This window comes from Photinus pyralis, unplaced genomic scaffold (assembly GCF_008802855.1).
Source record: "Photinus pyralis isolate 1611_PpyrPB1 unplaced genomic scaffold, Ppyr1.3 Ppyr1.4_LG9, whole genome shotgun sequence".
NCBI classification, from domain to species: Eukaryota; Metazoa; Arthropoda; class Insecta; order Coleoptera; family Lampyridae; genus Photinus; species Photinus pyralis.
The window spans coordinates 13,976,723-13,999,514 of NW_022170878.1; the positions used below are offsets into that span (position 1 = coordinate 13,976,723).

At 35.7% G+C, this 22,792-nt stretch overlaps 6 protein-coding genes and 1 long non-coding RNA gene across 11 annotated transcripts; 3 read left to right on the forward strand and 4 right to left on the reverse strand.

Moving 5' to 3' along the window:
- Positions 1 to 2,465: 2,465 nt before the first annotated feature.
- Positions 2,466 to 5,026, reverse strand: LOC116180659 (transmembrane protein 39A-A). 3 transcript variants are annotated; one of them, XM_031500760.1, is made up of 7 exons: positions 4,886 to 5,026; positions 4,447 to 4,838; positions 4,257 to 4,396; positions 4,113 to 4,211; positions 3,235 to 3,466; positions 2,878 to 3,183; positions 2,466 to 2,826 (listed from the first exon to the last, which is right to left on the reverse strand). In XM_031500760.1, the coding sequence occupies exons 2-7, from the start codon at positions 4,744 to 4,746 to the stop codon at positions 2,587 to 2,589; spliced, it is 1,317 nt and encodes a 438-aa protein (XP_031356620.1). In that variant the 5' UTR covers positions 4,747 to 4,838; positions 4,886 to 5,026; the 3' UTR covers positions 2,466 to 2,586. The 3 variants fall into 3 exon arrangements, with proteins under 3 accessions (XP_031356620.1, XP_031356622.1, XP_031356623.1); XM_031500762.1 differs by having other exon boundaries at positions 4,890 to 4,918; XM_031500763.1 differs by having other exon boundaries at positions 4,447 to 4,619; positions 4,671 to 4,909.
- Positions 5,027 to 6,639: 1,613 nt separating this feature from the next.
- On the forward strand, positions 6,640 to 8,047 carry LOC116180660 (coiled-coil domain-containing protein 130 homolog). Of its 2 annotated transcripts, XM_031500765.1 has the most exons (4): positions 6,640 to 6,666; positions 6,758 to 7,127; positions 7,177 to 7,437; positions 7,491 to 8,047. In XM_031500765.1, exons 2-4 carry the CDS (start codon positions 6,816 to 6,818, stop codon positions 7,857 to 7,859), a joined length of 942 nt encoding a protein of 313 aa, XP_031356625.1. In that variant the 5' UTR covers positions 6,640 to 6,666; positions 6,758 to 6,815; the 3' UTR covers positions 7,860 to 8,047. The 2 variants fall into 2 exon arrangements, with proteins under 2 accessions (XP_031356625.1, XP_031356624.1); XM_031500764.1 differs by having other exon boundaries at positions 6,650 to 7,127.
- A 1,869-nt stretch (positions 8,048 to 9,916) lies between these two features.
- LOC116181232 (rho GTPase-activating protein 19-like) lies at positions 9,917 to 13,426 on the forward strand. 2 transcript variants are annotated; one of them, XM_031501531.1, is made up of 6 exons: positions 9,917 to 10,196; positions 10,250 to 10,407; positions 10,454 to 10,663; positions 10,715 to 11,436; positions 11,513 to 11,812; positions 12,911 to 13,426. In XM_031501531.1, exons 1-6 carry the CDS (start codon positions 10,087 to 10,089, stop codon positions 13,358 to 13,360), a joined length of 1,950 nt encoding a protein of 649 aa, XP_031357391.1. In that variant the 5' UTR covers positions 9,917 to 10,086; the 3' UTR covers positions 13,361 to 13,426. The 2 variants fall into 2 exon arrangements, with proteins under 2 accessions (XP_031357391.1, XP_031357392.1); XM_031501532.1 differs by lacking the exon at positions 11,513 to 11,812 and having other exon boundaries at positions 9,922 to 10,196.
- Positions 13,347 to 14,048, reverse strand: LOC116181234 (U6 snRNA-associated Sm-like protein LSm1). Its single transcript, XM_031501533.1, has 3 exons — positions 13,897 to 14,048; positions 13,663 to 13,847; positions 13,347 to 13,612 (listed from the first exon to the last, which is right to left on the reverse strand). The coding sequence occupies exons 1-3, from the start codon at positions 13,946 to 13,948 to the stop codon at positions 13,439 to 13,441; spliced, it is 411 nt and encodes a 136-aa protein (XP_031357393.1). The 5' UTR covers positions 13,949 to 14,048; the 3' UTR covers positions 13,347 to 13,438.
- An 839-nt stretch (positions 14,049 to 14,887) lies between these two features.
- On the forward strand, positions 14,888 to 15,612 carry LOC116180384 (superoxide dismutase [Cu-Zn]-like). The gene is made up of 2 exons (XM_031500350.1): positions 14,888 to 15,091; positions 15,147 to 15,612. Exons 1-2 carry the CDS (start codon positions 15,023 to 15,025, stop codon positions 15,540 to 15,542), a joined length of 465 nt encoding a protein of 154 aa, XP_031356210.1. The 5' UTR covers positions 14,888 to 15,022; the 3' UTR covers positions 15,543 to 15,612.
- On the reverse strand, positions 15,594 to 17,138 carry LOC116180383 (glyoxal reductase-like). The gene is made up of 6 exons (XM_031500349.1): positions 16,777 to 17,138; positions 16,650 to 16,727; positions 16,494 to 16,601; positions 16,156 to 16,436; positions 15,898 to 16,065; positions 15,594 to 15,851 (listed from the first exon to the last, which is right to left on the reverse strand). The coding sequence occupies exons 1-6, from the start codon at positions 16,835 to 16,837 to the stop codon at positions 15,678 to 15,680; spliced, it is 870 nt and encodes a 289-aa protein (XP_031356209.1). The 5' UTR covers positions 16,838 to 17,138; the 3' UTR covers positions 15,594 to 15,677.
- Positions 17,139 to 17,892: 754 nt separating this feature from the next.
- LOC116180385 lies at positions 17,893 to 19,118 on the reverse strand. Its single transcript, XR_004147112.1, has 3 exons — positions 18,850 to 19,118; positions 18,375 to 18,689; positions 17,893 to 18,310 (listed from the first exon to the last, which is right to left on the reverse strand). It is a non-coding gene; the product is annotated as an uncharacterized LOC116180385 (long non-coding RNA).
- Positions 19,119 to 22,792: the final 3,674 nt, after the last annotated feature.

A 22,792-nucleotide genomic window follows, 5' to 3' on the forward strand; every position in this document is an offset into this window, starting at 1 on the left:
TTTGGTTTTGCGCATGCGCAGTGCCAACTTTTTTATTTATGGAAGAATTTAAACGAAATTTGATACATAGGCACATGGAATAAAGGAAAATCAAACGCCAGTTTCAAAATTTGGTTTTGCGCATGCGCAGTGCCAACTTTTTTATGTATGGAAGAACTTAAACGAAATTTGATACATAGGCACTTGGGATAAAGGAAAATCAAACCCCAATTTCAAAATTTGGTTTTGCGCATGCGCAGTGCCAACTTTTTTATTTATGGAAGAATTTAAATGAAATGTGATACATAGGCACTTGAAATAAAGGAAAATCTAGCGCCAGTTTCAAAATTTTATTTTGCGCATGCGCAGTGCCAACTTTTTTATCTATGGAACCATTTAAATGAAATTTGATACTTAGGCGCTTGGAACAAAGGAAAATCTAACATTAGTTTTAAAATTTAGGTTTGCCCATGCGCAGTTCCAACTTTCTTATTTAGAAAAGCATTGAAATGAAATTCTTCTCATAAACTGAAATTGAAGTAGCACGTCAACAATGGATTGCCCATGTGCAACGCTATCTTTCATATTTGTGGCCGGATTTTTACGATTTTATCAGTAGTTGCATCTTACAAATGGGAAATGAATGCAAGTGGAAATGCGCTTTATGTAAATCGTTTACGATTACTTTTTAACTTGTTTATCTACGGAAGCATTTAACTGAAATTTGATACTTAGGCGCTTGGAACAAAGGAAAATCTAACATTAGTTTCAAAATTTAGGTTTGCGCATGCGCAGTTCCAACTTTCTTATTTAGAAAAACATTGAAATGAAATTCTTCTCATAAACTGAAATTGAAGTAGCACGTCAAAAATGGATTGCCCATGTGCAACGCTATCTTTCATATTTGTGGCCGGATTTTTACGATTTTAATAGAAGTTGCATCTTACAATAATGGGAAATGAATGCAAGTGGAAATGCGCTTTATGTAAATCGTTTACGATTACTTTTTAACTTGTTTAATGCTGTTGTGAATTGTGCAATTGACGGAATTTGCTTATCGGGAAATTTAGCAGCAAATAAATCCTCTTATTATTGAAATACAACTGTGACATTACCATTTTTTCTTCTTTTGTATACATACATTTTATTAAGAATATAATTAATAATCCTGATTTAATAAATCATTCAGATATTGACGTTTATTGAAAAACATTTGAAAAAGATGAAAGTAGGTAAGATTGGTTGCATATCTTAAAGGGTAGGTACTTATTTGACTTGTATATTTAAGAATTGAACGTAGGAGATTTACATGTTCAGAGCTAAAATTTACGCACACTGTATGTAACGATAGGTGTGAAATTAGTATCTTATAGCGTTTTCGATTGGCAAAACTCGTACTGCACGAGTGTTGCACGAGAAATTGAAAAAATCCATGTGAAAATTGCTCTCAATGGAACATAAATATTCGTAAATATTTGTTGTCATTTGTCCATAACCTCATTTTAGATTTAGGTAATCGCGAAATCTCTATCCTAAAAAATGACAAACGATTTCAGTATTATTTATGATAAACGATGAGGAATATAAATTTGAAATTCCTGTAAAGGACCAATTTTTGGCGTTCAGTTTAATGAGTAACTGCAACTTTTTGTAAAATAGAAATTATGGCTAGTTCATCATCTTCGCTATCGCTAGATGACGACAAAAAACTCTCCCAACGCCAGAAACAAATTCAAATGGTCGCACGTTTGTTTTGAAAATTTGTTAACTAGCAGCTCCACGAGCTCTCGGACCTCGTGCGTCGAAATTTGCACTGAGTGCGTAATTGTTGCATCACATTTGCCAATGGAACACAGAAAATTGCCCTAAAATTACCAATAGAACGTAAAAATTGCACTCGCGCAGCACGAGTTTTGCCAATCGAAAACGCTATTAATAAGAAAATTATCACACTGACGAGCACAAATGTGATTTGTGAATCGTGCTACATTTTCGATTTCGACCGTTCTGCGCAGATGCGAAGACTAAGGGATTTTCACAACGCAGCTTGGAAAAAAGTATGGTATGCCTTGGTTTGAGCATTGAATTCTAGTTCATTTGTGCTATACATACCGAGCGAACTGCTACTGAAATTCAAAAGTGCCGCGAAACGTACAAATTTTTCATCAGTGTTGCCAACTGTAAGTATAGGCATTGAATTTATAACTAAATTCAATGGTATAGGGTAAGTCACCATTGAGGTGCCGACTTCTGAGGACTCTCAGGATCATTACAAAGTTTCAAGCAAAAAAGGAAGAGGGGCCGTTACTTTTCTTAATTTAAAATCATTTCATTTAATGCTAGCCGAGAATCAATAATTGTGTTAGAAGAAATTCGGGTCGGAAGCGGGCAGGTAAAGACGAAAGAAGTAGTTTTCAACCCCTTCATATGTAAAAGCCCATTCCCCGCCCATATTTTAGGTAAATAACAAGGCCTTTTATAATATTATCGTTTCCTCTATTATAAACACTAGTGTCACACTCAGTCAAAATCATCCTAAAAAATATGTCACAGCACTGTAGGTGTAGGTAGATATTAATTGTCTAAAAATAATTATAAAAGTATAAACTATGTTTCAGGTAATTTATCATGCATTGCCTGTTCAGCCTTATATACTTTTTGACTTATAAGATAATCCCTACCTATTTTAAATAATGTATAATAATTAAAAAATAAAAGTAAAGTGACTGACACAATATTATACCAGTAAAAGTAACTTCTCAATAGCAGAGTCAGCTGAAATAATACAAGAGCCACATGAATTGCCAGTAGCCCAGCAAGAACAATTGATGGATTCCAAAAAATGGTCTAAAATTTGTCTAATTCGAACAGAACTGTTACAAAAACGGTATCACTTACAAAAAATCGGGCATACATTGTATTTCCAGGTTCTGCAGCATTTATCTCTCCCAAGCCACGATAAATGTCACGACCATGTCGAACAAGTGAACCAAATGGCCACAATACATCTTCTTGCCATGTGTGTGTTACTGGTAAATGTGAGCGAGTTTCCACTTTGTCCCAGTAACCTAAATGTAATGCCGATCTATGTAAAATATCACAGTAGCGCAATGGCAAGATATGAATGGCGTATGAAGCAAAACAGCTTAACCAAAGGAAGATGACGTGTTGAGTAGCCCAATTTGTGTCGTAATATACGAAGCTCTGCAATTACACACAGATACATATGCAAATAGTTTCATTTACATATAACACCTGTGCAAAACAGCATGGAAGTAATCCGGCATAATACGCATTAAGAACTGAGCTAAACAGAATCTGTTTCATTCGACCATTGAAATTGCCCTTTAAATTTTCCACTTCACTTCTTATGTCGGCAGCATTTGATGTACAGGCATGTAGAGGAGGTAAACCATCCACATTACAACTGACAAGCTCGAAAAACGGTACAATTGTGAACCCAAACAAAATTACGTACACAGATATACTGTAAAGGATATTGTTACAAAAACACTAACAGTTTGTATTATTCTAAGTCTGTGTGAAGTTAGCAATCAGAATCCATCAGTCACTATGCCTAAAACATTGCTAACAGAAATACAGTAAAATTTAAAAAAAAATAGCCATATGTTATCCACCAGTAAGTAACTAATAACTATGCTGGAATAAAAAGACTTTCAATTATATCAGTACAACATTTGCTAAAAACTTAAGACCACTAAGCTTGTAGGCTATAAAAACAGACCGTCCATTACCAAACTTATTCTTTTTATTTGCTTGCGCCAAATAGAGAACAAATTATTTATTTCATGTTTAATAGGCATACACAACACAATACAGCCAGATCAGTACCTATTTATTACCTAAGATCCAGTGAGCTGGCATATCAATTATTCTTAAGCGGGCACAATTCGAACAGTGCAGCCTGAGGAGCCTATAGCAGACTAAACGTACTTTCATTTTCAAATTTGCTTTTGCTCAGATGTGGTCTAAAAGAGTGAAATCCACTACTATTCTTTTAGCACTTAAACAATTCTTTTATTGTAGCATAGTTACACTGGTGGATAGGAAACGTTTGCCAGTTTGGCTGCTGGAAACAATAAGCTGCTAATTTCACACAGGCGTATACTTACGGATAACAAAGATAAAATATGTTCACAATCGCATGATTTTGAATAATCTCGTATGCACACCAAGACAGCATTACAACCATAAAACCAAAAAGAAACATCCTACAAAATCATAAACGTATTCGGTAAAGACAAATCTTAATTTACCTATAACAGAGACATGTTCCATTCAGGAATTTTTCTGGTAGCCACCTTTCTAAAACTCGACAACCAAGCAGATAAATAAGTCTTCTAGATAAAATAATAAAAATAAAAATCACTAGATTGATGTCGATAAGGTAAAAATTCTGCAAAATGAAGAATAAGTCAAAATTCAACACAGTCAATCTCAACTTACGACAGATTTATTATTATAAGAATGTGGTAACCACCAAACGCTTCGGTACAACTGTAAAAATTGCAATCCTGCAGCTATGATTGTGTACAGAAACATAAGAAATTCAAAAGTTAAATCATTATCGACCGGAGTGTTAGGGAATGGAAAGTGTTTAGGTGCCAATGGTTCTAAACCTGTCAATGATGATGTTCCTATAGATGTGTATTTATTACTGGCCATATCACCTGATACAAGAGGAACAACAGCTGGATGTAGTGTTGAACGAACCGTACGAGGTAGTCGACGTGCTCCGCTTGGCATTATGACGAAACTTTATAGCAGAAAAGTACTCCAACTGAGCTATTAAAATCAACTGCAAAACCAAGTTTATTTCTCTGGTTGTCTATGTAGAACTAGAAAGAATTCAGTTCATCAGTTGAATTTTGATTTTCTTATTTACAAACTGCTGTGTCTCTGCAACTGTCAATCAGATGTCAAAAAGAAGAGAATTCCCTGTGTCAGTGTGTCTAGTAATACGTAGTTCTAGTACAAGATGTTTGAAAAAAAGACAATGTATTTTTCAAACTACCGCGTGATACAGATTAACCCTACAGAGGCGCTGGTGTAATTTACAAATAAAGACCACAATTTATTTATCAATCAATTTCTAACGTACTTGTTCAACTTTACAACTCGCCGACATTCCTTTGTTGATTATGCTTTAAATCCGCTGTGGAAAAATTACAAAAACAATAGGTATTTTTCGATGTATCGTGCTTTGATAAATGACGAACAGACTGCACGTAAATCCATGAATGTGGCATGTTTTAAAATATACCTCTTTAACACATTCGTGGCCAGTACTAGTGACGAAAACGTCCAAAAATAATCAGGTATTTTTTATTAAATTCAAATTATTAGTTAGTTATTATAAATACAAATTGAATTGTGTACATAAACATGATTTTTGTTCAATTTTTTTTTAAAAACAGGACTATTATAGCGGTCACTCTCCCACACGAGTCGTCAATTTTGGTCTTATGGGACAGAACGGCTACGGACCTTTAAAGAGGAACACTGAATATGTATGCCTAATACGAGTACATTATCTTAACTCAAATATATATTCTTTTTACACAAAAAAGTATTGAAATACAAAACAGTTATTTTATTTCATTTAGGTGCCATGCCACGGATCAAAACATCCAACACAAAATGCAGGTTTCACCGAGCATCCGCCACAGTTGTCCCTTTTACTTCACCTGAACGAAATTTCGCCAAAATTACATTTTTCTTTGCCTACTGGGACACCTTTTATATGCTCTCATAAGAATCATACACAGATCGCGCCTGCTGTAGTCGGTACACACTAATAAAATTCGCCTGTAACAGGTTATAAAAATAAATAAAAATTCAAAATGCTTTAATCAACTTCGTTTAAGCGTTAATCGATTGCTAGTAATGCAAGCCAACATTTCTTAAAGTTTTATAATTTTTGAATTTGCCGTTATTGAAAATTTAAAAGAAAAGTTCAAACCAGCTGTCAAATTAACATTACATTGTGTAGCAAAATAAATGGATCAATAGTCTTTTGTAAACTAATATTAAGTACATTTTAGTTTCTAAATATCAAAGGTGTGTCTTTGAAATTTTCAAAAAACGTTTATTCGTTCTCTTTGGGGCCGAGATATGCATGCACAAATGTTATTAAGGAAAGTTCTACGGAATGAAAGTAAATGTGCAAAATTTGAAATGATCCCGTGCGTACAGATATTTTTAGTACAATTGTTTGACTAAGGTCTCTGGGTACATTTAATTAGAATCAAGGTATGGATTAAAATCTACGGTATTTTAATTTGCAATAAAGTAGACAGTCAAACAAATCTCCCCACATCAACACCCATACAAGGTCGCAGCTTGCGAATGACACAAACAGCATAATAGAGCAGCCCTTTTTTCTTAAAATAACTTCGCTTTAGAATCTCGCACGTCTTCGCAAGATAAGATAAATTTGAATCATAATTTACGGTCAAGAATGCCAAGATTTTTAGTGTTGTAATTTGAGCCATTGATTATACACAGTAACTTTTTTAAGAGCGAATAAAAGCAGAGAGCCCAATTACTTCGAGCAACCGCGTATAATCAATGATTGAGCCAAGTATTTCAATAATTTCATTTTTTAATCCTGTAGAGCAATGTGCTGTCGCCGCCCATGTCTTTAAGGTTATGTAGTTTAAAGAGGTTATGTTATTGTTATATTTTTATTTATGTTATTACTTGTTAACCATCGAACTGTAACGTTTGTTAACAAATCTTGATCGGTTGTTTTCAGGTTTCTCATTTCCAAACTACTTTTCCATCTTTAAAGCTGCAATTTAAATCACAACAGCATGGGTGAGCGCAAAGGAACGAACAAATACTACCCGCCAGACTATGACCCCAGAGCGGGGGGTTTAAATAAATGGCAAGGAACACACGCACTAAGGGAACGTGCCCGTAAAATTCATATGGGCATTATCATTGTTCGTTTCGAGATGCCCTTCAATATATGGTGTGAGGGCTGCAATAATCATATTGGAATGGGCGTTCGTTATAATGCGGAAAAAAAGAAAGTTGGAATGTATTATACTACGCCCGTGTTTGAGTTTAAAATGAAATGCCACTTGTGTGATAATCACTTTTTGATTAAAACTGATCCTGGGGTAATACTAAAATGTTTAACGAAATCTTCTGCTAATTTCATAATTGTAGAATTTGGAATACATAGTTTTGTCGGGAGCACGTCGGCAAGAAAATAGATGGGATCCAACACAGAACGAACAAGTTGTGCCTGAAACTAAAGAAACGCAGAAGCGCTTGTTTGATGATTCAATGTTTAAGTTGGAGCATGGTACTGATGATCAAAATTATGCGGAGAATGCAAAGACAGCACTGGTTAATTTATACAATAGAAACGAATCAACATGGGCTGATGATTACAGTGCCAATTGTATGTTAAGACAAGCTTTCAGGGTAAGTTTTATTATTTTCATTGTACCTACACACAGTGTAACAATATTTTTCAGAAAAATAAAAATGATTTTAAAACATCCATTGCAAAAGATAACGCCTTATTGAAAAAGTCCAGTTTGAACATCAAATTGGTGCCAGAAGCAGAAGAAGATAAACAGTTGGCTGCTGTGCTCAGTTTAAAGTTGAAACCCAAACTGGATGCAGAAAAGACCACAGAATTGATCCGAAAGAATATTATCAGCGAGTCATCTTTGCCATGTACTTCTTTTACACCTGCTAAAGAACGAAAAGCCATCAAGGTGTTAAATAACAACGATTTAAAAAAATTAGTTTTAATTAATAAGCCTACACAGGCTAAAAAAATCAAGTTGACGCCTTCTCTAGTGGGAGATTATGGTAACTCCACTAGCGAATCGGAATAAGTGAAGTTAAAAGTTGTGGCATGTACTATACCTACCTGGTTAATCAAAATGTGGAATTTAGAATGAGAGGCCCAAAGTGATATGAAGATTTAAGTCTTATTCAACTATGCCATGTGTTATAAATCAAAAACTGTTTGTCACACAAGCTCTTAAAATACTTTTGAATAAATAAAGTTGGATATTATTGCTGTGACCCTTTAATTTCGAGCTACAATACATTCCAAAAGTAAATGCAATGCCCCACGTTGGGCGCCAAATAAAAATGCTGTTTGCATTGTTCCCAGGTCAAAAAGGACCAATAACAAAACACTACGAACCTACCTTAAGCAAAATTTTGTTAAACATTCAAATAAACTCTGGGCAAGAATTAAATAAAATTAATCATGATGTGAATATGAAACTGCTTTGGTCGTTCGTTCATAATTTATGAGATAAATTTATTTAATTCTCAGGGTCGACCATACAATACAATTTTTCTTAGTGATTACAATGACCATGTTCTCTTCGAAACAATTATCTTTATCTCTTATAAATAAAAGAAAAACTTAATAAATTAATTCGAACTGTCATAGTAGGGGAACTAGCTCGAAATCCACTGAACGAGAATGATCAAAATTTTAACTGATGCGAGTTCCATTTTGCCCTATCCCGAGTATGCTAAAATCGACCGTCTGCCGCCCCTTGGATAATAGCTCTTAAAAAAATATTTTCAAAAATCGCGAACATTGATAACTCCGTAAAAAAACAATTCTTAGTCGGTTTTTCACGAACTTTCTATGGATATAACTAGGTTATGGTTGGATGAATGAAGCTGATTTTTTTTTTACAGACTAATGATATGTACAGCAAATGACTATGGCAGTGTTTCTTTTTTAAATTTTTTCTCTAATTGTAATTATATAAGATATCTTAAGAAAAAACTTTGCATTGGATCGCCACAAAGTCATTGGTAGTGCCTACCATTAGTCTGTAAAAAAATCTGCTTCATTCATCCACCCGTAACCTCCGTAGAAAGTTCGTGAAAAACCGACTTTCATTTGCGTGGTACCAACCTTACTTAACTTCCTTTTAATACCAACTTAAACATTACCCTGGCATAGATGATGTACTTGCTTCTTTTGAAATACCTATTGAAGCTGGAATCAAATGGAGTTTTCTTTAAATATTCACTTTGATCCAATCTTTTATGGAGATTCCTTGTGATTCGTATCGTAAGGCATTGCGTTGCTTCTTCTAGGTCTTTAATTTGAAATACCTTAGATAATTTTTCGGTGACAATTCAACTCATGTATAAAAAATCACATAAGCCGCAGTGTAATTGTCACTTTCACAGCGGCAAAAGTTACCTGCAACTTTTCCAGCGACAAATGCACTAGTGGTTTTTTCACTTATTCATTTTCGAACCAATAATCGCATTATCCTTTCCCATATGACTAGTTTGACGTCTGTCAATAATTGATTAGTTTGGTGAATTTCTTGTTCGTTAAATTGTCCTGCCGAATTACACTCGAGGTTTGTATTTAAACCGAATAAATTTGGGTTGTGGCAATTCAAATCTGTTTCCTTTTAGCAATTGGACTCGAAAAACTGTCAACCTAAAAATGCTCCACCTGCGGTGTCGCATTTTTATTAGTTGACAGTTTTTCTCGTCTAATTGCTAGGCAACAGATTTTCATTACCTAAACAACCCAAATTTACTCGGTAAAATACAAACCTCTTGTGCAATTATAAGTGACAAAATTCTTGTAGTTTTCTTTTATCATAGTCCATGACTAAAAACTCGTGAAAACAGAACCTTTATAATTAATTTGTTCGCGGGCAAGAAGAGGTAGAATAATCTTATCACATGATTTAGATGCAGAATGTATAGGTATCTCTATAACTTTTATTTGAAGTATTTTTGCGTAAAATAATTAGGAAACGTTTGCGCAAAGAAAAAGTAATTTCCCATGTTAAACGCCTATGTTCCACTTTTCGATTTACACCCTGTATATGTACAGTAAGTAGTTGAGCTGGTGGTGGTAGTTAATCACAAGATACAAGACGGTGTAGTAATCACAGGTGACAGAAAAGTAGTTTGATGTTTTTAGTTAAGAGAGTATTTTTTATATTTTGATGTTTTCAAATTTAAATTTTAACCGACACGACGTGGTGTTCATTTACCATTTTGCAAGAGGAATTTTCGAGGGAACTTTGGGTAAAACGCGAGCATAACCCACCTGTGAAAATGTTTAAAAGAGACTGTCTTGCTGAAAAACTTCGTAGAGAAAATGTGGAACAGTTTAATACTCTAGTAAGAATGCATTTATCGTTTGTATTGGATTTAAGCACCGAAGAGTAGGTATTTTAGTAATCTTATGCACCTGTAGTGAGATTCTTTTATTTGACAGAGATGCTTTGTCGGAGAAATCCAAACTAAGGAAATGGAGTTTCATTCCATTTAACAAGAAAAGTAAGATTTGTAGAGGTATTATGGATGGTATCCCCTTGACGCAGGAAGGAATTTGTCAGGTATATCAATTAATCGAGTTTTTGAAGCAAGAACCAAGTAAGGCAGGCTTATAATTTTTCACTTACTGTTAACATATCTTTAGATATATCAACTGAAGGCATATTTAGACGTACCGGATCTTTAGCAAGGCAACAGGAATTAAAAAATTTGTTAAATCAAGGTGTTACCGTCTCCTTGGAAAATAATACTTATTCAGTACACGATTGTGCATCTGTACTGAAAGGATTCCTGGCCGATTTACCTGAACCATTACTTACTGAAGCTCATTATCCGGCTCACTGTCAAATTGCTGGTTAGTACATATATGCCAGGATATACACATTCATATCTAATTTACTTTTAGAATTATGCGGTGTTTGTGAAAATTCGGCGATGGAAGCTAAACTTCTACATGCTCTACAGCTGCTTTTGTTGCTACTTCCATCCGAAAACAGAATTTTGTTAAAGGATGTGCTGGATTTATTACATTACACTGCATCGTACGAAAGGAATAACAAAATGTCAGCTGATAGTTTAGCAACATTATTTACGCCACATTTATTGTGCCCACGCAATTTGACACCGGAAATACTGCACACTAACTCCCAAATCCTTTCTAATACTGTTTCATTTATGATTACAAATTCGTCAAAACTCTTTGAGCTACCTCCCAAGCTGGCAGTGGATATTAAAGCCTATTACACTGAACAAGAACGGCGGAAACTGTCATCTAGAAATTGTAATGAATCACTTAGTGACAATTTTGCTGCAAATACAGTATATAGCTTTGTCGATGTTGAACGTACAACCAAAGAAAATCAGTCAAACCCAACTGAAACTGCGCTAGCACAACTGTATGCGTACATTCAAAGTCTCCCCGAGTCCTCCAAGAAGCAAAAGTTAATAAAACAATTTAACAAAGAAAATGGTTATGGAACTCCATTGCAAGTAATAAGAAGTTCTGTAGCTAACAAGAATAAAAGTGTAGGTAGCTCAATTAAGAAACATATTTTCCAAAGAAGCATTGCCAAGGTTCACAAACGAAACGCAACACCCTTGCGTGCATCCAGTGAAGAACTTTTAAACGTAGGTCACTTTTTGTTAATTTGTGAACGTTATATATGTGCAATTAACAAAATAACAATCGTGCATGTATTTACAGAGTCCTTTTCAAGGGGTGTTGGTTCGAGCTAAGCTATTTTGTAATAAATGTGATTCTAGTTCGGATGATGAGAACATTTCAAAAAAATTACAAACGCCTGTATTAGAAGGGAAGCGTAGTAATTCCGATCCAAATTTATCAATACATAAAGAACGTGAATGCAGCATGTACGTAACAAGTACACCTGCATGCGTTTCTAAACGTATGTATTCCGAACTAGTATTTACACCCGAAGAACAAGGACGTAAGTCAATGTCGCCAATAACACAGTCAGCTCAACGAATGTCAAAAGCTATGCAGGTATTGTACATGCATGAGTAATCTTTTGTTTATTTTACTAACACATTGCTTGTATCCTTATGTTATGTGTTGTGCATAGATAACCGTTTCTTTATCTAGATAACAGATAATCAGGAAAGATATTATCTAGAAGCAGATAGAAGATGATAATTATCTAGATAATTCAAAAGATAATCTTCATGTTATGTATATTTTCATTGCAAGTTTAAGTATGCAGAATTCTTATCAACTCAGACTTACATTTTTTTTAGAAATCTATAGGTAAAGAATAAACCATTCTTTTATTGTGAGAGGAATAGGAGCAAATAGTGTAGCTTGAACAGTGATGATGAGCATGTAATCTCCAAACTTGATGCTTCACATCTCTTTGGCTTCAACATACTTATGTTGAAATTACTGTTGCTCTTTGAGTGTCTTGAGTAAAGGCCGATGTACTCTCTAAAAATATCCACATTGTTGTTGTAAATTAGGTATCCTCGTTTCGAAGTTTGTCCATTTTGAGTTTGAAATATGTTTAAAACCTTGCTTCGCCTAAGTCAATAAACACACCATTATCAATCACATTTATCATTTTCTCTTCCTTATAGTAATTACTACAGAACACTCAATTCTAATTTTTACTAAATGTTTAATAATAATAGGCATCGATATTGGGTCTGGTGGGAGACCAGTGAACCTACATGGTAAACTGAAACAGATCCGTTTTCTGGTTTCCATAAATACGTTATGTAATTTATCTATACCTATGTCCTATGGAAATAAAAGTATTATTATTATTATACATACATGACAATCAGAAGTTTTGATTATTCAAAGAACAGAAACATTCAAATTTACGGGCGAGTTTGTGCAATTGTCGTTTGTATTACATATTCAAGTTTTCATCTCAGTATATTTATGAATAATATGTAAATGATTGCTATATTTTAATTTTGTATAGGTACCTATATGCTTAGATAGATATTGTATGATAGTTTTGCAGTTTCCATTCGGGATCAGGTTCTGTTTTAATATATCCTCAGAATTTAGTTATTAATGCGTAGCTGTACAGCCCTAATTATTAAAGAGCAGTATGGGATATAATTATTCTTATTGTAGGAAACAATGATGACACCACGTAGTCGCAAGCCTGTGTTGCTAGTGTCCCGAACCAATATAAACAATTTACCAAAGATTACCACCAACGAGTGTTCAATCGATAGTATAGAAGAAGAATTATCTGATGCGTATGTTACCTCAAACCCAATGAGGAGATCAAAGAGTGTTGATCAAATCAAAGAAGATACTGAAGATGGTGCCTCATTATCATCCAGTTTCTGTAAATACCTAGAACATAGAGCAACGAGATCACCGACGGACTCAAGTTTTACTAGCTGCGCAGAAGATTATTGCTCTGCGGAAATGAGCGATAACAAACTGAGCTCATCTCTACTGCACTGTCTTAATGGTTATTCACCACCTCTAATTGTCGAGTCAAAAGAACTAATATTACAACCCAAAGAATTTGACGATGATGAAAAACCAATAATTTATGAAACATTTTTTTAATACAGTAGCTTTATTTTAGAACCTAACAGTATTGAAATTTCCGTTCATTAAATCTGTAAATACTAATCTTAATTTAATTTAAAACATATCATCGTGAGTTAAATCGGGCATCAAATTTAAGCCACGTTCTTTCAACGCTTTTGTTAACAGTCTTTGTTGATCCTGCTTCGATTCTTGTTCTCTTCTTTGTGCATCTAAAATGTCATCAACAGTAACCTGTCGTAAAGGCAAGTTAGCTTCCTTCTGAGCATCCTGTAAATCACGGCATTATTTATCAAATACCGACAGCATTTCCTACGTACTATTTCACCTAAAAGAACTACATTTTCACCTCTTACAATAAACACGCCCCTTGGTATATCGCCAAACTCCTTGCCTACGTGAATTCTTTCGATCGTTTTATGTAATACCAAATTGGCAAATTGATCAACACTTCGAAGGTATCCAATTAATGTCCTGCCATCGCGTAAGACTACGATTAATTTCTCTGTGAAAAAATGCTCTAATTAATTTAAAGATTGCGTATTATTACTTGCTGTCTAATTCATCCAATAAATGCGCCGTGCCCTCCAACTCTGGCCTATTCATAATGTAACAACAGATTTATTGTGAAAAACACTATGTTTGTGATGAGTTTTTAAAAGAAAAGTTTGGTTAGGTTGCATGAAGAAATCTTTTTTTTGTTAGCGATGTTGCCAAATCGGAAAATTCCAAAAGATAACAGTTTTGAAGTAATTTTAACAACGCTATTAATATGTAGTACCATTGATTGTATTGTATTGTATGCATAATGATAGTACTGTTTTACTAAATACTGAATTTACCTTTCAAGACATGTTTTCAAATTTATATAGAAATTTTACCGTTTGACTAGAAATTCTTTAATATACAGTGTGGCCCAGATTGCATGGGCAACTTTCTTATTATTAAATGTTTATTAGATTAGATGTTTATTTAAAATTTCCATGTGAAAGTTCAAAATGTCCGATAGGTTGGACGTAATTTCAAAACTAGAATCGGTCATTTCTTTGCATGTCTTATATCATCGAAAGTAAACGAGATACAAAAAAAGGTACCTACTATGTTTATTTTAAAAAAAGATTCGTTAAAATCGGTTCATAAATAAAGTAGTGGTGCAAAAAGAAGTCCACCCATGTTACAAAGGCGCTCAATGCCCGTAGACACAAAGACTGAAACTACTAAAGTGCCACATGTTGGAATACGGGTGTGATCCACAGTTTGTACGTTCACTGTCAAGATAATAAATCAGAGGTTAAAGTGTACTATATATGTAATCTACGTGTTAAATTTTAATAGCTTCAAGTTTTGTTTATTCATTTAAATGAATAATTCCATATGAATAAACAATGCTTCAAGCGTATGAATCTGACGGTTAAGTGGCGGGGAAATTTTGGAACTTTGGTTATCTAGAATCCATAGAATGAAACAATGCTCTCTAGTATCAGTACAGCGTACTAAGGATGAAGGTGGCAAAGTACGTGTCCCTTCTCGCATGTTATATTCTGGAATTGTGTAATCTTTGACTTCTGACATTGAAAACCTTCCATTCCGGTGGTATTAAGATAATTCGCTTTAATTAATTTCTGCTACATCATTACCGGCGCTTGTTTTTGAACGGTCTTGTCTCAACTACTTTGCAGAATGCCTACTAAAGCTGTGTGTGTTTTAAATGGTGAAGTTGTAAAGGGAACCCTTTGGTTCGACCAAGCGGTAACGTCTAAAGGTAAAATTTAAGACAGAAATGATATTTTTTCAACAATTACAGAGCGGCAAAGATCCAGTGGTCGTCACAGGCGAAATCAGCGGTTTAGGTAAAGGCCTTCACGGTTTCCACATTCACGAATTTGGTGATAATACCAATGGATGCATCTCCGCCGGTGCCCATTTCAATCCCGAGGGTAAAGATCATGGTGCTCCCAACGCTTCAGTTCGCCATGTCGGCGATTTGGGAAATGTGGAAGCTGGAAATGATGGAATTGCAAAGGTAAAAATTTCCGATAAGGCGATTTCATTGGAAGGTGCCAACTGCATTATTGGTCGTACTTTAGTAGTACACGCCGATCCCGATGATCTTGGAGTTACTACTCATGAATTAAGCAAAACTACTGGTAATGCCGGCGCAAGGGTAGCATGTGGTGTTATTGGAATTGCCAAGTTGTAATCATTCCCAAATATGTTATTTTGTTAGAATGTTTAAAAGATTAAGACCAAATAAAAAAGCTAATCTTGAATTACTTTTATTTATAACGGCCAGGTTGTATTATCAAAGTTCATTTTATGAAGGTTAAACGACTGTCTAAAGTACATTATATGGGTTCCAATCAAATCTTATACTATTTACATCATTAAGTAATGCCATATCACTCTCTGGTATAACAAAATCCGTTTCTAGATTATTCTTTAAATGCTCCATTGAACGAGCTTTAGGTGCCACGCCAACATTTTGTTGTAAACACCAACGTAGCAATACCTACAAAATTACACATAAGGGAAACTCGAGATTAACTAAGACCTACTTGTGCTGGTGATTTTTCCAATTTTTTTGCAATAGAGCTGACAGCTTTATTTCTTAACAGACTTGAGTTTCCACTACCACCTAAAGGCATATATGCCTGTATAAGTATACCTTCTCTATCGCACAATTGCTTTAGTTCATTATCGAAACAACCCGGATGCCACTCCATCTGCAAACAAAAATTATAGCCGACCGGTAAAGCGAACTTGTGTTGGATATTGTTTGCAAATGGAAAACGTCACAAATCTGTTTTACTGACCTGATTCAGTACCGGTTTAACGCCGTAACAATTGCTTAACAATTCATTGAGATGACGAGTAATATAATTCGAAACACCAAGACTCTTGACTAACCCATCTTTCTGTGCTTCAACAAGTGCTGCCCAACTGGCAGTACGCAACTTTAAATTTTCCCCACTCTTAGATGAAACAGTATAAGAACCGGGCCAGTGAATTAAATATAAGTCTATATAATCGCACTGTAGTTTGTTTAGTGAAGCCTCCAAAGCACGTCTTGCTTTATCACCATGATGAGATGGATCTAGTAATGCCAGCAATAGAATGCAACCAGCAACAATTCATAATTAAAGCTACTTACCAAGCTTTGTTTGTATAAATATATCTTCTCTACTTAAATTGTGCTTTGGTAACAACTCTTTTAAAGCGTCGCCCATGCTTTTTTCGTTGTTGTACATATGAGCCGTGTCTACAAATCTCCCATTATTAATCAAGTTTAGCTGCTCTCTATACGTACCAAACGCTCGGTAACCCGCTGCTAAAGCTTTGTCTAAGGATTTGAAAAGCTCATCGCCTTCCATAAGATAAGTACCCACTGAAATCAAACAATTGTCTTCTATGCAAGAGATATATTTTAAACTTACGGACTGTTAACGGAATTGAATATCCGCTCAACAGCTTGAATGTGCCAATTTTGTTAGACATTTTTATGATGTGTGCAAATGAAGTTATGCCACAAATCGTTTAATCAGGACAAACAAACAAAGTGAGCCTACATTAGATTAGGATATCTTTATACTTTATTGGCTGTGTATCCAAGGAAGGGGTTAGGCAATTCTGAGAAAACACAAGTAAAAAACCAGAAACCACCTCCTGCAAAAGCAGAAAAACCTATACGTAATAATTAGATCCTCTGCTGTGGATTCTCTCGCTGAATCATCAAGATTGTATTGTTTTTGTTTGGGCGAAAATGCCCTTGAAATTAAAATGGTCCAAAACGGCAGCGATCAGCTGATCAGCTGACAATCGCTCTCCGTTTTGTTATTTTGTACCTAGACTATGCACAGCTGGTCATAGGCCGGAATAAAGGATGCGAAACGAAATTTTAAAAAAATTAATAGATTTATTTAGGTATGTATATCATATTTCGCAATATTTCAACAGTTGTTCCTAATAATGAACGTACAAATGCGTGAAACCGCTATCGATTAATAGAATCAAGTGCAGGGGTTTTCCAACATTGTTCATTCAGGTCAAGTGAAATATCTGTATAACTATACACACGCATAAAAAATTGAAATACGTGTTTATGAGACTATGAGTAGATATGGGCATTGAATAATAAATTATTATTCAATGATATGGGTAAATTTTCATTCTCAAGAAAAATTTTAGAAAAATCCAAGTGCGTAATTTAATTGTTCTGTGGGGTCTTTAGAATTCTGCTTGGTACTACCTATACCACTGTTTATTCCAAATGAATATAAACAATTATTGGCCCGTATGAATAAAAGTAGCAAATGCTTATACTTGAAAAATTCAAAGCAAATACTCGTAAGTGCTCCTTCTCCTTCGCTCTAGGCGACTTGGCAGCGCTGCTAAGCAGAAGGACAGGGTCACAGGACGCAATGCAGCGCTGCTAAACAAACCAGTATAAAGGGGCAGTTACGAGTATTTACTTTGAATTTTGCAAGTATAAGCATTTGCTTATTTTTATTCATACATAAGACAAAAATGTATGTTTTTATTCATACGGCCCATTGAACTACCATCATGTCACTCTTTTCTTGCGGAAATATGTCACTTAACACCTTAAAAACTTACTTTTATCGTTGAGTGAAGGATTAGGAAATTACTCAATGTTTTTATTTAACGTTTGGGGAAGTCCTATTAATAACTTATAAGATACTTACTACCTACCTAATATACGAACTAAAGCAAGCACCAGGGGTTTAAGTTCTAGAAGGGTGACAGGATGTTAACATAACAATACATAGTAATAAAAGACAGAATAAACAATTAGGTTATTCAAAACATAGGACTTCATTACACCAAATAGTTCTAGAGATATCCAAATTCAAATTTGCACACATGCATCTAGCAAAAAACTTTAATATTCACTGTGCGTCTCGTCCCTTTTTCCTTTGTGAGTGGGTACCTGTTCCCACACTCCGTTCCCTAAAATATATCATATCTCTGATTCTAGTTATCCGATGGTTGGATGAGTGTCAGAGAGACCTACCACTTTCCCTTTGTGAGTACATGACTTCCGACACTCGATTCTCAAGATATTCGCATATGAAGTTTTGACTCTACCAGAGGAATTTCGTAAATATTCCGCAAATAAGTTAATCACTGCGCAGTAAATCGTTTGTGCACCGCTCGAACCGAATTAAATCAACTCGCATCCGGCTCATATATTCAATAGCGCCACTGATCCTTGAACTCGTAGAGATCGATTGACGAAGGTTCACATCGCTGTCTTTTTTCGTTCTCGAGTTAGACGAGGAACAGACAGATAGATGGACAAAACCATCACATCACAATTTTGTTTCCCCTAAAAACAACTTGATTTTTATATAGAGGGGGCTAATTTTTGTGCAAAAATCCCCCCATTGTTATATGGGACGAAGAGGCAAATGATTAATAATTTGAAAGGGATTTTTATTATTTATATCCAACCGTTTTTATTTGTTTCAAATTGATCAAATAGTTACCTAAAAATCGCGCTTTGGTTTCAAAGTTTGAAACTTAAAAATCAATGTCGTGGTACAAATTTTCGTTGCGGCAGTTTGTATATGAAATTGACTTCTTAGGTACAAAAGTACCAATAATTCTTGACAGGACAGATTATATAATAACTCAAACCAAAAAGCGCGCATTGCACCTTTTTTAGCGCATTTTTGGAAAAAAATACGCTATTATATTCGTTATGGCCGACTGTCCGACTGAGACCTCAGGAATTACAATTGCTAGAGACTTTACATTTTCACTAAAAGCTTTCTGTTATAGTGTAGATGTGCAGGCTCTAGTCTATTTTGCGTTAAATTACTCGTGAGATCGATAATTTTAAACTTTACTAATGAAATACTGATTTGCATTACCAAAAATGCGCTTTCATTATGCATAGGTATGCTGATTTACAACTTGTTTTACTTTCGTTTCATTTTATTTTCTAAAGTCAAGCAACATTATTCCCTGTTAGAATTTATGGACGGGTAACCACTCGAAAATTCCGCTCGTTGCTTTTTTGTTTATTTTAACTTAATTTTTTATATCTATTAATTAATCATGATAAAAATGTGTACACATGTACAGGGTGGTTCAAATTCGTGGCCCACTATATTGGGATCTTTGTATATTTGTGTAAATAGTGAGTGTGACGCGTCATTATTTTTCTTTTCTTGTCGTCTATCTCATTCATAAAAATGCAGTATGGCGTCCATAAGAAAGTAAGTATTAGCCTACTGCAGCTTCTACATCTAGCGTATATATAATGGAAATTCTGAAAAGTTCAGATGTGCCGAAAAACAGTTCCGGATAGCGACGGAACCGTCTATAACGTGAGGTTAGTTCGGCGCTGTAAAACTCAAACCCCGCCGCATAAACGGCCAGCTAGCTCAGATTCTTAATTAAAAGAAGGGCTCGAGAGGAGAATCTTCCACAGCGGTTTGTTCGTTTGGGCATATAACATAAGTTTTTGATCTTTGGTAGTCACTAGAAATGATTAGTTGAGCGCCACCCAATTTTGCACAAATTCTGACCCTCCTGTATAGAAATTGGGAAAACACAAGAGAGCCAAATAATAAATTCACTACGAGCAATTCTGATTTATTAATCCTGGCAAAACGGTGCAGGATCGCAAATAAAATGTATCTTCAATACGACAATAACAAATACTTTAAATGACAAAAATAATCCCCAAATAAATTCATGAACACTTCCCTAATAATTACGTTACCAGCCCCCTACAACAATGATCGAGCAAAAATGTAGTTAAGGTTTCAATAGATTCAAAGATTGAATTAAGTTAACCCGAATAACAACTCATATAGGCAACACTGGGTACAAGTAAATTAAAAATCTTACCTTGAATAACACATACGCTGTCTCCTCCGAAAAAGAGCTCTCCTTCGAAGTTCCAGTTCTGTAACACAAAAAAACAAACCCCAAGCTACAACGCTCGGAACGATTATATGAGCCGGAAGGGCCAAAAATAGCTTACTCGTAGCCGGCTCGTTTACCCATACGTTAAATACAGGTGCGTTGCTCTTGAAGTGAGCCACGACCTCAAAACACTAGATGCGAACAAAATACAAAGCTCCGATCATAAATCGTCGGAAGGTTACACTAGATTAACGGTATTGAAGCAAATAAAAAAAGGTTGGGTCAAAGATCGTATCTTCCGAAAATTCCACAATCAGCTGGTCGCTCCCGGTATCGTTTAGGTGTTAGCGCTTATCTACTCGGTGGTACGCCGGATAACTACATGGATTCGTCGGTACAAGAATTCATCTACTACATGGATTGACCTACTACATGGATTGACCGGTACAAGAATTCATCTACTACATGGATTGATCGGTACAAGAATTCATCTACTACATGGACCCCCTGAAATCGTCAGGAGGGTAATGAAAAATACTTAAATCAATGAAATATGGAAATTATCCAAGAGGTTGTGAATATGTAGGTAGGGCGATGAACTTCCAACCAGATAATAGCCTCACAATGGAGAAAACGGCTTCTGAGTTACTCTACTCGACAACGCCAATAAAACAGGTAAAATTGCCAGAGATTTTACGTGAATGATGGCAAATATTACCCACTGGTTTTAGAAGAATTCACAATGCCACGCTCTACAAGTACAACCTCGTTGGCTTTAAAACGGAAATGAAGTGAAAAAATTACGCGATTCTGCGCGAGGAAAGAAGCACGCGTACAAGTGCGCCATCTCACCTATATCCTGCCTAACGTAGCAAGCGGTAATTTTGAAATTTGAATATAAATAAACTAAACTGTTACACCCCCCCTCTCCTTCGACAGGAGGGAAACTACAAGTTTTCCGACGATCGAAAAACCCAGCACACACACTCGAAAAGGAAGCAAACAAATTGAAAACCCGAAAACCCACCCCAGTGTAAAAAAAACTCCCCCCCAAAGAATTTCACCTTCAAAGAATTTTCCCAGGTTCTCCAGCAGCGGAAAAGGTATGCAAAATCGGGTATTGACATGCCCTCGCGTAAAGATGGAATCTCGCGCCGTCGGGTATCATGACAATAGCAACCCCTTTCTTACAACCCAATCCAACTACTAGTCACCCCCAAGAAAACCAAATCCAGTGCCCACCCAGAAGAAAGAAACCCTACAGTTTCAAGTGATGCAGCACCAAAATCCCCAAAATAAAGAAACCCCCCTCCCTGACTAAAAACGACACAAAAGCCCAAATTTTGACCCCCCTTGCCGAAAAAGTGTAGAAGGAAACCCCCAAAAAGAAGGTACCTTTCCAACCCAACTCCACCATGCACTAGCGCAATGAAATGAAGAAGGTGCTATGGATAGAAGACAGTAAGAGAGAAAGAAGAAATCACATTTGCGGAGAAAAAAAACTCATTCATGCCGATTCCAGGGGTCCCATGGTCACCGAGGCTCGCACAGGGAAGGCGCACCCACCCCCTTCCTCTTGTGTATCACTCATACATCCATTCATACGAACATACACTCTGTGGAACGGAAGAAAGAAGAGTAGAAAAAGATAGAAAAATAGGAAAGTGAAAAGAAAAGGGCAACCTCTCCCAAATCTCCCCTGTGGAAATTAGAAGAAAAGAAGTGGTCGAGGTGCAAATAGAAAAAGGAAGAAAAAAGAGGAAATGGATCGGGAGAAAAGAAGAAAATCCCCCCCTAGCAGGTCTTAAGCTATGATCCTAGAAACCATCCCCTATGCCCAACCAAACCACCCAAAGAGTAAGAAGAAGAAGAAATATGGAACATATAACATATAAATACATATATCAAAGTCAAATCCAAGAATAAGAATACGTCAAAATTAGTGGTTCAAAATCGTCAATAAACAAGCAAGCCGGCGACAATAAATGTCTAACCATGATCATCGGGTTCAATATAAGGTTTGAGATCCTGGACGTGCCACGTTCCAGAAGATTTACCATTAGAATCTTTCAACTCATAGGTCAAATACCCCATTTTACGGCTAACCGTAAATGGTCCTAAAAATCTGGGAGCTAACTTCGCTGAATAATCTTTAGTGGCATCAGACAAAGTCTTATTTTTACGCCAAACCAAATCTCCTATCTCATAGTTAACATGCCTACGTCGTAAGTCATAATGTTGCTTGTTGCGGTCATGACTGTCTTTAATGCGTGCAATAATTTTGTCGTACAGTCCTTGCTGTTGCGCTAACCGTTGTTCTACGTCAATCGGCTCATTGTCCGTCATGTCAGTGTCGAAGCTGTTCCCTCGAATACGAAATTCTTTCCCAAAATTAGCACGATAGGGAGTCACACCTATGGTTTCGTGCTTAGAAGTTCGAAGAGCACAAGCTATCGAAGCTAAATGAACGTCCCAATGTTTGTGATTGTTCTTAACATAAGTGGCTATCAATTGCTTTACCACACGATTCACCCTCTCCGCAGGATCAGCCTG